The 16389-nt window shown below is 46.5% G+C and overlaps 1 protein-coding gene across 3 annotated transcripts in view; it reads right to left on the bottom strand.

The window, feature by feature from the left end:
* Positions 1 to 1242: 1242 nt before the first annotated feature.
* Positions 1243 to 16389, bottom strand: part of LOC124130057 (nuclear pore complex protein Nup50-like) — a 29727-nt gene continuing 14580 nt past the window's right edge. For 2 of the 3 annotated variants that reach the window (XM_048386327.1, XM_048386326.1), the window contains exons 4-8: positions 12752 to 13127; positions 11055 to 11249; positions 9185 to 9260; positions 5226 to 5341; positions 1243 to 3562 (exon numbers count right to left, since the gene is read on the bottom strand). In XM_048386327.1, coding sequence (XP_048242284.1) covers positions 3360 to 3562; positions 5226 to 5341; positions 9185 to 9260; positions 11055 to 11249; positions 12752 to 13127 — 966 coding nt within the window. In that variant the 3' untranslated portion in view covers positions 1243 to 3359. The remainder of the gene's footprint in view (positions 3563 to 5225; positions 5342 to 9184; positions 9261 to 11054; positions 11250 to 12751; positions 13128 to 16389) is intronic. The other variant, XM_048386328.1, reaches the window with a different exon arrangement.

Here is a 16389-nt window from a genome sequence, read left to right as displayed (position 1 = left end):
GCATATCTCCCAGCACACCAACCACTACCTGCATATCTCCCAGCACACCAACCACTACCTGCATATCTCCCAGCTACCACTACCTGCATATCTCCCAGCAACCACTACCTGCATATCTCCCAGCACACCAACCACTTCCTGCATATCTCCCAGGACACCAACCACTACCTGCATATCTCCCAGCACACCAACCACTACCTGCATATCTCCCAGCACACCAACCACTACCTGCATATCTCCCAGCTACCACTACCCGCATATCTCCCAGCACACCAACCACTCCCTGCACATCCCACGTTTCGTCTTTAACTATTTCACTTTCAGAGATGTTTACAGGCTGTTGGATGCTGGGCAGACATAAGTACCAGAGATACACAAGCAAACCTGGGACACGACACTGGGCCAATGTGGGGAACCAAACCCAGGCCTTTCCACTTGGCAAAAGAACTCTATAACCACTAGCCTGCCCCACCACTCACTCTAAAGAGAAGACATTTTTTTTCATGCTTGTAATGTGCTGCTTTGCTTTCTTAACTTTTGAAAGTACTTTTTTTTTATTTGGATGCAGTCAGAGACAAGTTAAACTTGTTATGAGGACAAGATATGGATTGGATGTGTTTGTGGATCATCCAATGAAGCAAGATGGACAGAAGACCCACAAGATAATGTCACATTGATGAGATAAGACATGACATCTATGATGAACTCTCGTAATGTTATTACTTGATTAATGGTTTCTGTTCTGATACAATTAAAAAAAGAAAGATTTTTTTGTGTGCCATCAGATCTGGGTATGTAACCTACATCGTTCTCTGACCTGTTGGATTGTGCCTTGTTCGGAGGTCAAATGGCAAATAATTATCGACAACCCAAAAGCTTGGATATTTTTGGGCTGTTGGTAAGCTAGTTTGGTTTTAAATTTCTTTTAGTCCAGCATCATTGTGCGGGACTCAAGTCTGGACTTTGTACCCATTTGGGCAACTCAACCTGTGTTCTTAGCTTGACGACTGAATGCCAAACCACGAGATCACCCCACCAGTAATGACATAGACATAGCTGCTCCCAAACTATTGCTAATTAGTAATACAACATTTATTGATAATGGAACCAGGGGTTTTGAAAACTGTTATGATCTGGAGATCGACTAACTTGTGCAACTTCACTTCACGTCATGATCCAAGGGAGACAACTCTGATAACCATGTGCCCATGCAATTACATCCAGAACAACAAAGTCATCCGGTTTGTTTAAACATTTATTGACATGTTGCACCAAGAATTTTTGCAATTAACAATAAGTCGTGAGATAGAATAAAATCTAGTTTGAAATATCAACCTTAAAGCAGTATATTAAAATATGTAGCTTTTACAAGAGGTATGAGACACTGTACTACACATCTGGGAGAACAAGGCTGCAATCCATCTTCGCAATGGCAGCTTGTGTTAAATCAGTAACTGTTATCAAGCACAAATATTTGCCTAACATTTGACTGACACATAAAAATTCTTTACAATTATGTAGATGTCCATATCTGCATGCAATAACTTTCAACATTACTGAACTTTATTTTACTGAGCATACATACTTCCACCGATACAACAAAACTCTCACAATGCTCCATGATACGACGAAAAGCAGGAGCAGCCAGCATAGCAGCATCCATGTCCACCGTATCCTCCAAATCACACACACAATTATACAGGCAAACAGAAGAAAGTAATAGTAAAGGAAGATCACACCAGAGATTTCATTTCTAGCAACAAGTCAAAATACACATGCCTTAGAGACATGGATTTGTAATTTCACATCCCTACAGAAATGGCTCGGGGAAATACACAGAAACAGTTCCAAGAAAACTTACCATTGAAAACCTGGTGCAGGCTGGTTAGATGTTTCATTGGCGACTACATGTCATATTCTTGTTGTACACATCTCAATGACTAACCTGGTTATCATAAATAAAATGTCATTTATTTTACTGACTCCGACAATTTGCCAACAAATAATAACACACAGCCTGAGAATCAAGAATGTCTTAAGTCTAGTTTTCAAACGTGATTCTTATGAAAGAACCAGCATTACATTTGCACATGTATGTACGATTTTAATTGTCAAAATAAATTGATTTGAGAGAAAAAAACACGCAAAAAAACAAGAAGAAAGTTAATACTACGTATGAAAATGTAGGGATTTTGAGCCTGGTGATCTTTCACTTCTTAGTCAAAATGTAGGAAGGAATATGTCAAGATGACAAATGTGATGACAAACAGCAAGTAATCACATACATGTGCTCATGATGGAGACACGTCAAACACAACGCAGGAGTCCTCGTGATGGAGACAGGTCAAACACATGATGCAAGACATGAGCAGAAAGGCAAGAAATACAACAGCATCATTCATCCTCGCTCAGTAGAAACACACATGGTGGCAAAGTTTACAAATGGAACTGCAACTTGGAATTTTACAGATGAGGGTTCACGGATTGGGAGGGTTGGGGTCCTGGATGGGAAGATTGGGCAGACGGGTTCATAGATTGTGCAAAAAAAGAGCCTACAGATGGTTAAGTTTTTTGGGCTTGGGAAAATGGGCGTCAAGGATTGGCGACATCTGCCAGACACACACATTTCAATAAATCCATGTGGGTTGAAGATATGAAAAATACACAGTATTCATGTATATTATACAGACCATTAATACAAAGGTAAAAAAATAAAACAACTGTTTACTGTACGATGGTCAACCAATAATTTAACTTGTGTCTGAAAACGTCTTACTTATTCTGCAAATAGTTATAGGGACAGCATTATCAGAATCAATGAGACATGTTTCTCCTGACATCACTAAGCAAAAGGAACTATCCCAAATATATAGAAAAGACCCTCTGAAAAGCTCAAAGTTTCCCCAAACACTGTTATTTGACATCCCTAACCACCTGATGGAGAACTCAATGCCTGTGTGTCATGTCAGCCCTTGCAGGGTATTCGAGTCATGCTGAGTGTAAACCTCTATCTTGTTGAGTACAGATATAACTATCCTTGGCTTCACGAAGAAACATCCCTAGTGTATGGTCAAAGCGAGCTACTGTTCAAGATCAGGTCCATGTCATTTACCACACGAGCACACGGATGAAAGTCAGAATGGTAAAACTCATGTTGAAAATGGACTGAAATTTCTTCATCTATTTGTGACCAATCTCATTGGAAAGTTATACATACATTGTGATGTGATATCGATAATCTCCAAACAATACTGAACAACTATTTTCAACAATGCTTTCCAAACAAATTAATAAGAATTTATTTGCTATATCATAACAGCCATCACAGAGAAGCCTTCAAACGCACTGCTCAACAAGTGTTATTTTGTGTTTTCTTCTATCTTTGAGATAAGTTCTTCAGCATCTTCTGAAGTCTTGACACGAAGCAGAATTGGATATGGCTTGTCACTGGCTGCCTTCACGTCAAAGGGCGGGTTAGGGATGCACACAAAGAACACATTATTTTTTCCTTGCTTCTTGACTGTCATAGATTCTGACATGATAATATTCAGCATAATGCTTCCTGTAAAAGAACACAAAAAATGGTTAAATGTCATACAAGAGTGTGATGTACAGTTTGTACCAGAGAATTACTGCCATTCAAAATAAGGCAATCAGGCTGTTACTATGCATCTATGTTTTATTCGTCATGTATTAGCTATTTTTATTGACATATATTCAACTGAGCAAGTGAATGGCTACCTGGGACATAAGTTGTTGAAGGCCCTGGCTGACATCTACACCATCTGGGCAACATGACACAATCTGGGCAACCATCTATGCCATTTGGGCAACCATCCATGCCATCTGGGCAACCATCCATGCCATCTGGGCAACCATTAATACAATCTGGACAACCGTCCATGCCATCTGGGCAACCATCAATGCCATCTGGGCAACCATCTGGACCATCTGGGCAACCGTCCATGCCATCTGGGCAACCATCCATGCCATCTGCGCAACCATCAATACAATCTGGACAACCGTCCATGCCATCTGGACAACCGTCCATGCCATCTGGACAACCATCCATGCCATCTGGACAACCGTCCATGCCATCTGGGCAACCATCAATACCATCTGGGCAACCATCCATGACATCTGGGCAACCATCAATACCATCTGGGCAACCATCCATGACATCTGGGCAACCGTCCATGCCATCTGGGCAACCGTCCATGACATCTGGGCAACCGTCCATGCCATCTGGACAACCGTCCATGCCATCTGGGCAACCATCAATACCATCTGGGCAACCATCCATGACATCTGGGCAACCATCAATACCATCTGGGCAACCATCCATGACATCTGGGCAACCATCCATGCCATCTGGGCAACCATCCATGACATCTGGGCAACCATCCATGACATCTGGGCAACCATCTGGACCATCTGGGCAAACATCCAGACCACCTGGGCAACCATCCATGACATCTGGGCACCATGTATAATCTGGGCCACCATCCCACATCAATTCATTACAATCAGATCTGTTTCTCTGATTGGGTAGCTCTCTGTCATGATCGAACACTCCAAATCAATAGAACTTTCTAATTGACTCAAACGTGTGGAGGCTTCTTAATTCTTGAAGCTTTTGCAGTGAGTGAGTGAGTGAGTGAGTGAGTTGGGTTTAATGCCGCTTTTAACAGTATTCAAGTTATATCGCGGCGTGTCAGCTTAATGTGGGAGGAAAGCCCGAAGTGATGCAGGTCTCAGATGTTTACCAATCGGTGAAACCCACGAGCATGGGTATGGTGCTGACAAACCTAGAAACATAATGGGGCGAACCGGGATTCGAACCCACAATCATAGGTTTCTGGCCTGCCCAAGGGACGCAACTCTGCACAGCGAATCGCGGCGCCTTAGACGACTGGGCCACCCGTGCCCCCTGAAGCTTTTGGAACATGTTATTTCTGTATATAGCGAATAAAGGCAGTTCTGAATGGCGATGAGGGACACACATAATTACATGTTTCAAGTATTGTGGGCATGTCAGATGTTGACACAGCGAGGTATCAAAAGGTGTTTTGAGGGATTGGGGACTATTCTTAATCTAAAATACAATCCAGCTACAACCCAGATACCATGACTACATAGCCACATGTTGCTCCTGATTACAAGAATCCATGCTTCGTGTGCTTGGATACCCCTACTGATGATGTAACAAAAATTGAAAGTCGTACCAAGGTTTGTGTCTGCTCGGATTATCAGTTGCAGCTTGTCACTGGCCTTCTTGAGATGCAGGTTGCCCACGCCACGTTCCACCCACTTCTCATCCTTCTGGTAGAACAACTTACACCTGTAGGACACATGAACACACACAGCTTACACCTGTAGGACACATGAACACATACAGCTTACACCTGCAGGACACATGAACACACACAGCTTACACCTGCAGGACACACAAACACATACAGTTTACACCTGCAGGACACACAAACACATACAGTTTACACCTGTAGGACACACAAACACACACAGCTTACACCTGTAGGACACACAAACACATACAGTTTACACCTGTAGGACACACAAACACATACAGCTTACACCTGTAGGACACACGAACACATACAGCTTACACCTGTAGGACACACGAACACACACAGTTTACACCTGTAGGACACACGAACACATACAGCTTACACCTGTAGGACACACGAACACATACAGCTTACATCTGTAGGACACACGAACACATACAGCTTACATCTGTAGGACACACGAACACATACAGCTTACATCTGTAGGACACACGAACACATACAGCTTACATCTGTAGGACACACGAACACACACAGTTTACACCTGTAGGACACACGAACACATACAGCTTACACCTGTAGGACACACGAACACACACAGTTTACACCTGTAGGACACACGAACACATACAGCTTACACCTGCAGGACACACGAACACATACAGCTTACACCTGTAGGACACACGAACACACACAGCTTACACCTGTAGGACACAGAAACACACATAGCTTACACCTGCAGGACACAGAAACACACATAGCTTACACCTGCAGGACACAGAAACACACATAGCTTACACCTGCAGGACACACAAACACACATAGCTTACACCTGCAGGACACAGAAACACACATAGCTTACACCTGTAGGACACACAAACACACATAGCTTACACCTGTAGGACACACAAACACACACAGCTTACACCTGTAGGACACACGAACACATACAGCTTACACCTGTAGGACACACGAACACATACAGCTTACACCTGTAGGACACACGAACACACACAGCTTACACCTGTAGGACACAGAAACACACATAGCTTACACCTGCAGGACACAGAAACACACATAGCTTACACCTGCAGGACACAGAAACACACATAGCTTACACCTGCAGGACACACAAACACACATAGCTTACACCTGTAGGACACACAAACACACACAGCTTACACCTGTAGGACACACGAACACATACAGCTTACACCTGTAGGACACACGAACACACACAGCTTACACCTGTAGGACACAGAAACACACATAGCTTACACCTGCAGGACACAGAAACACACATAGCTTACACCTGCAGGACACAGAAACACACATAGCTTACACCTGCAGGACACACAAACACACATAGCTTACACCTGCAGGACACAGAAACACACATAGCTTACACCTGTAGGACACACAAACACACATAGCTTACACCTGTAGGACACACAAACACACACAGCTTACACCTGTAGGACACACGAACACATACAGCTTACACCTGTAGGACACACGAACACATACAGCTTACACCTGTAGGACACACGAACACACACAGCTTACACCTGTAGGACACAGAAACACACATAGCTTACACCTGCAGGACACAGAAACACACATAGCTTACACCTGCAGGACACAGAAACACACATAGCTTACACCTGTAGGACACACAAACACACATAGCTTACACCTGTAGGACACAGAAACACACATAGCTTACACCTGCAGGACACAGAAACACACATAGCTTACACCTGTAGGACACACAAACACACATAGCTTACACCTGCAGGACACACAAACACACATAGCTTACACCTGCAGGACACAGAAACACACATAGCTTACACCTGTAGGACACACAAACACACATAGCTTACACCTGTAGGACACACAAACACACATAGCTTACACCTGTAGGACACACAAACACACATAGCTTACACCTGCAGGACACACAAACACACATAGCTTACACCTGTAGGACACACAAACACACACAGCTTACACCTGCAGGACACACAAACACACACAGCTTACACCTGTAGGACACACAAACACACACAGCTTACACCTACAGGACACAGAAACACACATAGCTTACACCTGTAGGACACAGAAACACACATAGCTTACACCTACAGGACACAGAAACACACATAGCTTACACCTGCAGGACACAGAAACACACATAGCTTACACCTACAGGACACAGAAACACACATAGCTTACACCTGCAGGACACACAAACACACATAGCTTACACCTGCAGGACACAGAAACACACATAGCTTACACCTGCAGGACACAGAAACACACACAGCTTACACCTGTAGGACACAGAAACACACACAGCTTACACCTGCAGGACACAGAAACACACACAGCTTACACCTGCAGGACACAGAAACACACACAGCTTACACCTACAGGACACACAAACACACACAGCTTACACCTGTAGGACACACAAACACACATAGCTTACACCTACAGGACACACAAACACACATAGCTTACACCTGTAGGACACACAAACACACACAGCTTACACCTGTAGGACACACGAACACATACAGCTTACACCTGCAGGACACACGAACACATACAGCTTACACCTGTAGGACACACGAACACACACAGCTTACACCTGTAGGACACAGAAACACACATAGCTTACACCTGTAGGACACAGAAACACACACAGCTTACACCTGCAGGACACAGAAACACACACAGCTTACACCTACAGGACACAGAAACACACATAGCTTACACCTGTAGGACACACAAACACATAGCTTACACCTGCAGGACACAGAAACACACACAGCTTACACCTGCAGGACACAGAAACACACATAGCTTACACCTGTAGGACACAGAAACACACACAGCTTACACCTGTAGGACACAGAAACACACACAGCTTACACCTGTAGGACACAGAAACACACATAGCTTACACCTACAGGACACAGAAACACACATAGCTTACACCTGTAGGACACACAAACACACATAGCTTACACCTGCAGGACACAGAAACACACATAGCTTACACCTGTAGGACACACAAACACACATAGCTTACACCTGTAGGACACAGAAACACACATAGCTTACACCTGCAGGACACAGAAACACACACAGCTTACACCTGCAGGACACAGAAACACACACAGCTTACACCTGTAGGACACAGAAACACACACAGCTTACACCTGTAGGACACACAAACACACACAGCTTACACCTGTAGGACACACAAACACACACAGCTTACACCTGTAGGACACAGAAACACACACAGCTTACACCTGTAGGACACAGAAACACACACAGCTTACACCTGTAGGACACACAAACACACACAGCTTACACCTACAGGACACAGAAACACACATAGCTTACACCTACAGGACACACAAACACACATAGCTTACACCTGTAGGACACACAAACACACATAGCTTACACCTACTGGACACAGAAACACACATAGCTTACACCTGTAGGACACAAACACACACAGCTTACACCTACTGGACACAGAAACACACACAGCTTACACCTGTAGGACACACAAACACACACAGCTTACACCTACAGGACACACAAACACACATAGCTTACACCTGCAGGACACACAAACACACACAGCTTACACCTGTAGGACACACAAACACATACAGCTTACATCTGCAGGACACAAATGTGGCGATCAATTCTATGAGGGGATGGGGTACTGGGGACCTATTCTGTGGGAAGACAAACAAGGGGTAGTGAAGACCTACTTTTAAAGGCAATCACACAGGGTGTGATGGGGACAGCCCAGTGTGGTTATGTCCATGAAGGTGGATGCTCACCTCTTGCTGTAGAAGGAGTCGGGCTCCTTGACTTCACTGACTTCAGCTGTAGGAGGAACATACTCCTCATCGCCACCTGCAACACGGGCGGGGGGATCAGATACAGTCACTCACTCCAAGGTTTGGGTGGAAAATGCAAACCCCTTGCAACGGAGAAGCTCAATGCTTTTACTTTTTGAGGTTTTTCATTTTCAACCAATACCGAGGAGCATCTTTACTAAATTTGAACCATCTAAAAGCAAGAAATACCAAAAAAAGAACAAGAAAACAGCATTATCACTAGCCCCTGCCATGGGGCACATTAGAATTTTGTCTATTCATATAGTGAATACAAACTACAAAAAAGAGTCCTATAAAGTCTTAAGAAGACATCCGCAACTTGGACCGCTTTGTGTCACCAGAAAAAATGATTAAATGTGAAATTAATACACACAAAAAGGCACCTTCTCGGGGAAAGTATCTCTTAGATAAGCTAACTGCAAAAACAATGCCATGACAACGTGGATCAGTGATTGAGTGAGTGAGTTGGGTTTAATGCCGCTTTTAACAGTATTCCAGTCATATCACGGCGTGTCAGCTTAATGTGGGAGGAAAGCCCGAAGTGATGCAGGTCTCAGACGTTTACCACTTCGGTAAAACCCACGAGCACGGGTATGGTGCTGACAAACCTAGAAACATAATCGGTGTGAACCGGGTTTTTTAACCCACAATCATTGGTTTCTGGCGTGCCCAAGGGATGCAACTCTGCACAGCGAATCGCGGCGCCTTAGACGACTGGGCCACCCGTGGCCCCATCAACATGGATCAAGGGCCATAACTATGTAAAATTAATAATTGACATGACCAATTTTCGAACTCAGTCTTGACTTTTGAAGTTCTCTCTTAGATAAGCATGCAAACTTTCATTCATGTAACTTAATTAGTTACTGAGAAAACATGTCTCCATTTCACCCAGTATGCCACTTAGTTGAAAAAGCACGAAACAAGGGACATAACTCTGTCAAACATTAATTTACAACACCAATTTTCAAACTCATTTGAGATCATGACCAGTACCATCAGTGTGTTAAATTTCATTTCTCTGACTAAAATAGTTTTTGAGAAAATTTGTCCCCTTCGTGGCGGGGGATAACAAGAAAACATTGACAGTATACCTTACAGTGAAACAATACAGTAGTTGTGGTATAAAACATATTCAACAGCAGGCGAGAGAAAGACTATGTGCAACATGTAGACAACTGAAGTCATGGCATGTAAGGTAGAACAGCCTTTCATCACCTTAAATGGTGACTCAATTGGTTACAATACTACAACATGTGAGGTTGTAGGTTTGATTCATGTCATTGAATTAGCATGTGAAAAACCAGTCAAAAATCCACATTGGATGCATATTAAAAGGCTGTTTACTATGAGATAGGAAAATACTTACAATACAAAAGGTAAAAGACCCAGTAAGTTCATAGCAAACATTCATTCCCATCAAATGTCCTGTGACTATATTCAATACACTGCCCAAATAAAAACAGTGGCTGAACAGAGGTCATTGTACCAATGTGGGGACTCGATTCTAGGCTTTAGGCATGACTTATAAACCTCTTTCGAAGTTACTTTGTTATAAATAAAGGTTTGACTTTTCTAGGGTAAACCCATAAAGGAGTTATTTCCTCAGAATAACTCCCTAATTTCCCTCCTCCAGGGGCTTACATTCACCGTCAAGGATTCGTGTGGAGTTTATATCCATTACAAGAAAACTTTAAGCCATGAAGTGACCTCAACACTAAACGGGTAAGGGATCAAGGCATGGCTGAGGGACGCCATTCTGCACAGCGATTGTGACGCCCTGAAAAGACTTTTCAACTGAACCTCTTACCTGCATCGGTATTGGTCTTGGGAACAGAGGTGGACCCAAAGGCGAAGCTTCCAACTGAGGCGCTGCTACTTTTGGTGAAGTTGAAGCCAGAGAAGCCACCATTCCCTGGTGCAGAGCCGCCAAAGCTGCTAGCAGTAGAACCCAACTGTCCAAATCCATTGCTAGGCAACTTGAACCCTCCAGTAATTGTACCTGCTAATGTGAACATGGGCACACGATCATTATACCTTTGACGTTACAAGTTGAGAAGTGAGTGCACTATGCACAAAAGGAAGGGAGTGAATGGGGTTTGTTTCAACGCGGTCGACAATATTCCAGCTATATCACTGCAGACTGCCGAGGTTGATATTTTGAGTAATGCCCAACACTGTCATAACAGTGCATAATGACACAAAATCAACCAAGTCACCGAGTCTGACCATCCAATTTACTAATCACCCCATTTTCACAACAGACTTCAGTGTATCTCAGTATTTTACCTCCTCTCTCCACCTACCCACCCCGGATATCCACCTCCACCCACACCGAATCTCCACCTCCACCCACCCCGAATCTCCACCCACCCCGGATCTCCACCTCCACGCACCCCAGATCTCCACCTCCACCCACCCCGGATCTCCACCCCCACCCACCCCGAATCTCCACCTCCACCCACCCCGAATCTCCACCTCCACCCACCCCGGATCTCCACCTCCACCCACCCCGGATCTCCACCCCCACCCACCCCGAATCTCCACCTCCACCCACCCCGGATCTCCACCTCCACGCACCCCGAATCTCCACCCCCACCCACCCCGGATCTCCACCTCCACCCACCCCGAATCTCCACCTCCACCCACCCCGAATCTCCACCTCCACCCAACCCGAAACTCCACCTCCACCCACCCCGGATCTCCACCTCCCCCAACCCCGGATCTCCACCTCCCCCAACCCCGGATCTCCATCTCCACCCACCCCGGATCTCCACCTCCACCCACCCCGGATCTCCACCTCCACCCACCCCGGATCTCCACCTCCACCCACCCCGGATCTCCACCCCCACGCACCCCGGATCTCCACCTCCACCCACCCCGGATCTCCACCTCCACCGGATCTCCATCCCGGATCTCCACCTCCACCCACCCCGGATCTCCACCTCCACGCACCCCGGATCTCCACCACCACCTACCCCAGATCTCCACCTCCACACACACCGGATCTCCACCCCCACGCACCCCGGATCTCCACCTCCACCCACCCCGGATCTCCACCTCCACCCACCACCGGATCTCCACCTCCACCCACCCCGAATCTCCACCACCACCCACCCCGGATCTCCACCTCCACACACCCCGGATCTCCACCCCCACCCACCCCGGATCTCCACCTCCACCCACCCCGGATCTCCACCTCCACCTCCACGCACCCCGAATCTCCACCCCCACCCACCCCGGATCTCCACCTCCACCCACCCCGGATCTCCACCTCCACCCACCCCGGATCTCCACCACCACCCACCCCGGATCTCCACCTCCACCTCCACCCACCCCGGATCTCCACCTCCACCTCCACCCACCCCGAATCTCCACCTCCACCCACCCCGGATCCCAGTTGAAAAATAGGTCCTCAGCAACCAATGCTGGTTGTAAGAGGCGATGTAATTTCACATTACTAACAGTCCTTTCTCTAAGGGGCAGTTGCCTGTCCAAGTTTCTTACCTGTTTCCAGTTTCTTCTCCTTGGCAGGCTCTTCACCTTTTGTAGAGTCAGAAGTGGGCTTCGCATCTTTCTTCTTTTCCTTCTCCAATTCCTCCAAATGTTTCTCATAATCTTTGAATATCGGAGTCAATATACAGAATGGGTTCTTTTCCACATGCTGTTCAATCCAAGTCACCACACTCTGGTTCAAACTTTTCAAGTTCATTAAGAATTCCGATTCGGATTTACTGCCACCATTCTCACTTTTTACAGAATCAGTCTTTCCTGAATTTGAACCATTTTTGTTTTTGTCTGTGAAAAGAGCCCCGCCAAAACTTGCTGTGGATGCATTTGACTTGAATCCTGCGAATCCTGTGAACACACTAGCTCCACCTTCCTACAAACAGATCATCATTGCAACTGAAAGTGAGTGGTAGACATAAGGAAACTGAGTGTGGTCAAAGGGAGACAATTCTGCCCGGAAACTTGATCTACAAACTTCCAGCACCAGGTTGGAGATATAAGCTTGCTGCTCCAATAGTGCCCATTATAAAACAAATGTTTAAAATCATCATGTATCATATTGAGAAGAATTAAGTGGAATAAACTGCCTATAATTATCTTAACCACACATACAAATAATTCATCAATAGTAAAACAATTTCCTGATTTAGTGTGTATACATTTTGGCAAATAGATAACAATGTGTGTATTCGTCTATTGTCAAATGTGCAGCGACATTCGACTGACATTGAATGCAATATGGTGATTGTAAACATGAGTGTTCTGCAATTGACTTAAAATATATAGTAGGCCTCCTGACACCTGTTGAGTGAACACACATCCCAGCAGGCGTTAGGAGTGTCAAATTCAACAGTTTCAATCGTTGTAATTAGTTATGAATAACATAAATTATGCTAATTTCAAACCTGCCTGTGTGTTGGTAAGCAAGGGTTACAACAAGTTCAGATTAGAGTTACTTCCCTTTAATCTGAGTAGCGACAAGTAGCAAATTGGCTGACCTCGTGATTGTTAGCAATTCTTTAATGATTTCTACAACATATAATAATCAAGCCTTAAAGTTGGTTAACTTCTATCATAATACTATTGCAAACAGTATCACCACAATTGGTACTGCACATTCATTAAGATTTTATATTTGACAACACTGTTGGCTGAACATGCTGAAGTGGTTGAGCAGGCTGGCTGCAGACGAGGCAGCCATTACAGAAGGAAGCTGGCTGCAGATGAGGCAGCCATTACAGAAGGAAGCTGGCTGCAGACGAGGCAGCCATTACAGAAGGCAGATGGCTGCAGACGAGGCAGCGATTACAGAAGGAAGCTGGCTGCAGACGAGGCAGCCATTACAGAAGGAAGCTGGCTGCAGATGAGGCAGCGATTACAGAAGGAAGATGGCTGCAGACAGGGCCATTACAGAAGAAAGCTGGCTGCAGACGAGGCAGCGATTACAGAAGGAAGCTGGCTGCAGATGAGGCAGCCATTACAGAAGGCAGATGGCTGCAGATGAGGCAGCGATTACAGAAGGAAGCTGGCTGCAGACGAGGCAGCGATTACAGAAGGAAGCTGGCTGCAGATGAGGCAGCCATTACAGAAGGAAGATGGCTGCAGACGAGGCAGCGATTACAGAAGGAAGATGGCTGCAGACGAGGCAGCCATTACAGAAGGAAGCTGGCTGCAGACGAGGCAGCCATTACAGAAGGAAGCTGGCTGCAGACGAGGCAGCCATTACAGAAGGAAGCTGGCTGCAGACGAGGCAGCGATTACAGAAGGAAGCTGGCTGCAGATGAGGCAGCCATTACAGAAGGCAGATGGCTGCAGATGAGGCAGCCATTACAGAAGGAAGCTGGCTGCAGACGAGGCAGCCATTACAGAAGGAAGCTGGCTGTTGATGAGGCAGCCATTACAGAAGGCAGATGGCTGCAGACGAGGCAGCGATTACAGAAGGAAGATGGCTGCAGACGAGGCAGCCATTACAGAAGGAAGATGGCTGCAGACGAGGCAGCCATTACAGAAGGAAGATGGCTGCAGATGAGGCAGCCATTACAGAAGGAAGCTGGCTGCAGATGAGGCAGCGATTACAGAAGGAAGCTGGCTGCAGACGAGGCAGCGATTACAGAAGGAAGATGGCTGCAGACGGCCATTACAGAAGGAAGCTGGCTGCAGACGAGGCAGCGATTACAGAAGGAAGATGGCTGCAGACGAGGCAGCGATTACAGAAGGAAGATGGCTGCAGACGAGGCAGCGATTACAGAAGGAAGATGGCTGCAGACGAGGCAGCCATTACAGAAGGAAGCTGGCTGCAGACGAGGCAGCGATTACAGAAGGAAGATGGCTGCAGACGAGGCAGCCATTACAGAAGGAAGCTGGCTGCAGACGAGGCAGCCATTACAGAAGGAAGATGGCTGCAGATGAGGCAGCGATTACAGAAGGAAGATGGCTGCAGACAGGGCCATTACAGAAGGAAGCTGGCTGCAGACGGGCAGCGATTACAGAAGGAAGCTGGCTGCAGACGAGGCAGCGATTACAGAAGGAAGATGGCTGCAGACAGGGCCATTACAGAAGGAAGCTGGCTGCAGACGAGGCAGCGATTACAGAAGGAAGCTGGCTGCAGACAAGGCAGCGATTACAGAAGGAAGATGGCTGCAGACGAGGCAGCGATTACAGAAGGAAGATGGCTGCAGACGAGGCAGCCATTACAGAAGGAAGCTGGCTGCAGACGAGGCAGCGATTACAGAAGGAAGATGGCTGCAGACGAGGCAGCCATTACAGAAGGAAGCTGGCTGCAGACGAGGCAGCCATTACAGAAGGAAGCTGGCTGCAGACGAGGCAGCGATTACAGAAGGAAGATGGCTGCAGACGAGGCAGCGATTACAGAAGGAAGATGGCTGCAGACGAGGCAGCCATTACAGAAGGAAGCTGGCTGCAGACGAGGCAGCCATTACAGAAGGCAGATGGCTGCAGACGAGGCAGCGATTACAGAAGGAAGATGGCTGCAGACAGGGCCATTACAGAAGGAAGCTGGCTGCAGACGAGGCAGCGATTACAGAAGGAAGATGGCTGCAGACGAGGCAGCGATTACAGAAGGAAGATGGCTGCAGACGAGGCAGCCATTACAGAAGGAAGATGGCTGCAGACGAGGCAGCCATTACAGAAGGAAGCTGGCTGCAGACGAGGCAGCGATTACAGAAGGAAGATGGCTGCAGACGAGGCAGCCATTACAGAAGGAAGCTGGCTGCAGACGAGGCAGCCATTACAGAAGGAAGCTGGCTGCAGACGAGGCAGCGATTACAGAAGGAAGATGGCTGCAGACGAGGCAGCGATTACAGAAGGAAGCTGGCTGCAGACGAGGCAGCCATTACAGAAGGAAGCTGGCTGCAGACGAGGCAGCCATTACAGAAGGCAGATGGCTGCAGACGAGGCAGCCATTACAGAAGGAAGCTGGCTGCAGACGAGGCAGCCATTACAGAAGGCAGATGGCTGCAGATGAGGCAGCCATTACAGAAGGAAGCTGGCTGCAGACGAGGCAGCCATTACAGAAGGCAGATGGCTGCAGACGAGGCAGCCATTACAGAAGGAAGCTGGCTGCAGACGAGGCAGCCATTACAGAAGGCAGATGGCTGCAGATGAGGCAGCCATTA

This window comes from Haliotis rufescens, unplaced genomic scaffold, assembly GCF_023055435.1.
Source record: "Haliotis rufescens isolate VD_foot unplaced genomic scaffold, xgHalRufe1.0.p SCAF_6, whole genome shotgun sequence".
NCBI lineage: Eukaryota > Metazoa > Mollusca > Gastropoda > Lepetellida > Haliotidae > Haliotis > Haliotis rufescens.
The sequence above is the reverse complement of the archived record's forward strand: the minus strand, read 5'-3'. Positions and strand labels throughout refer to the sequence as shown.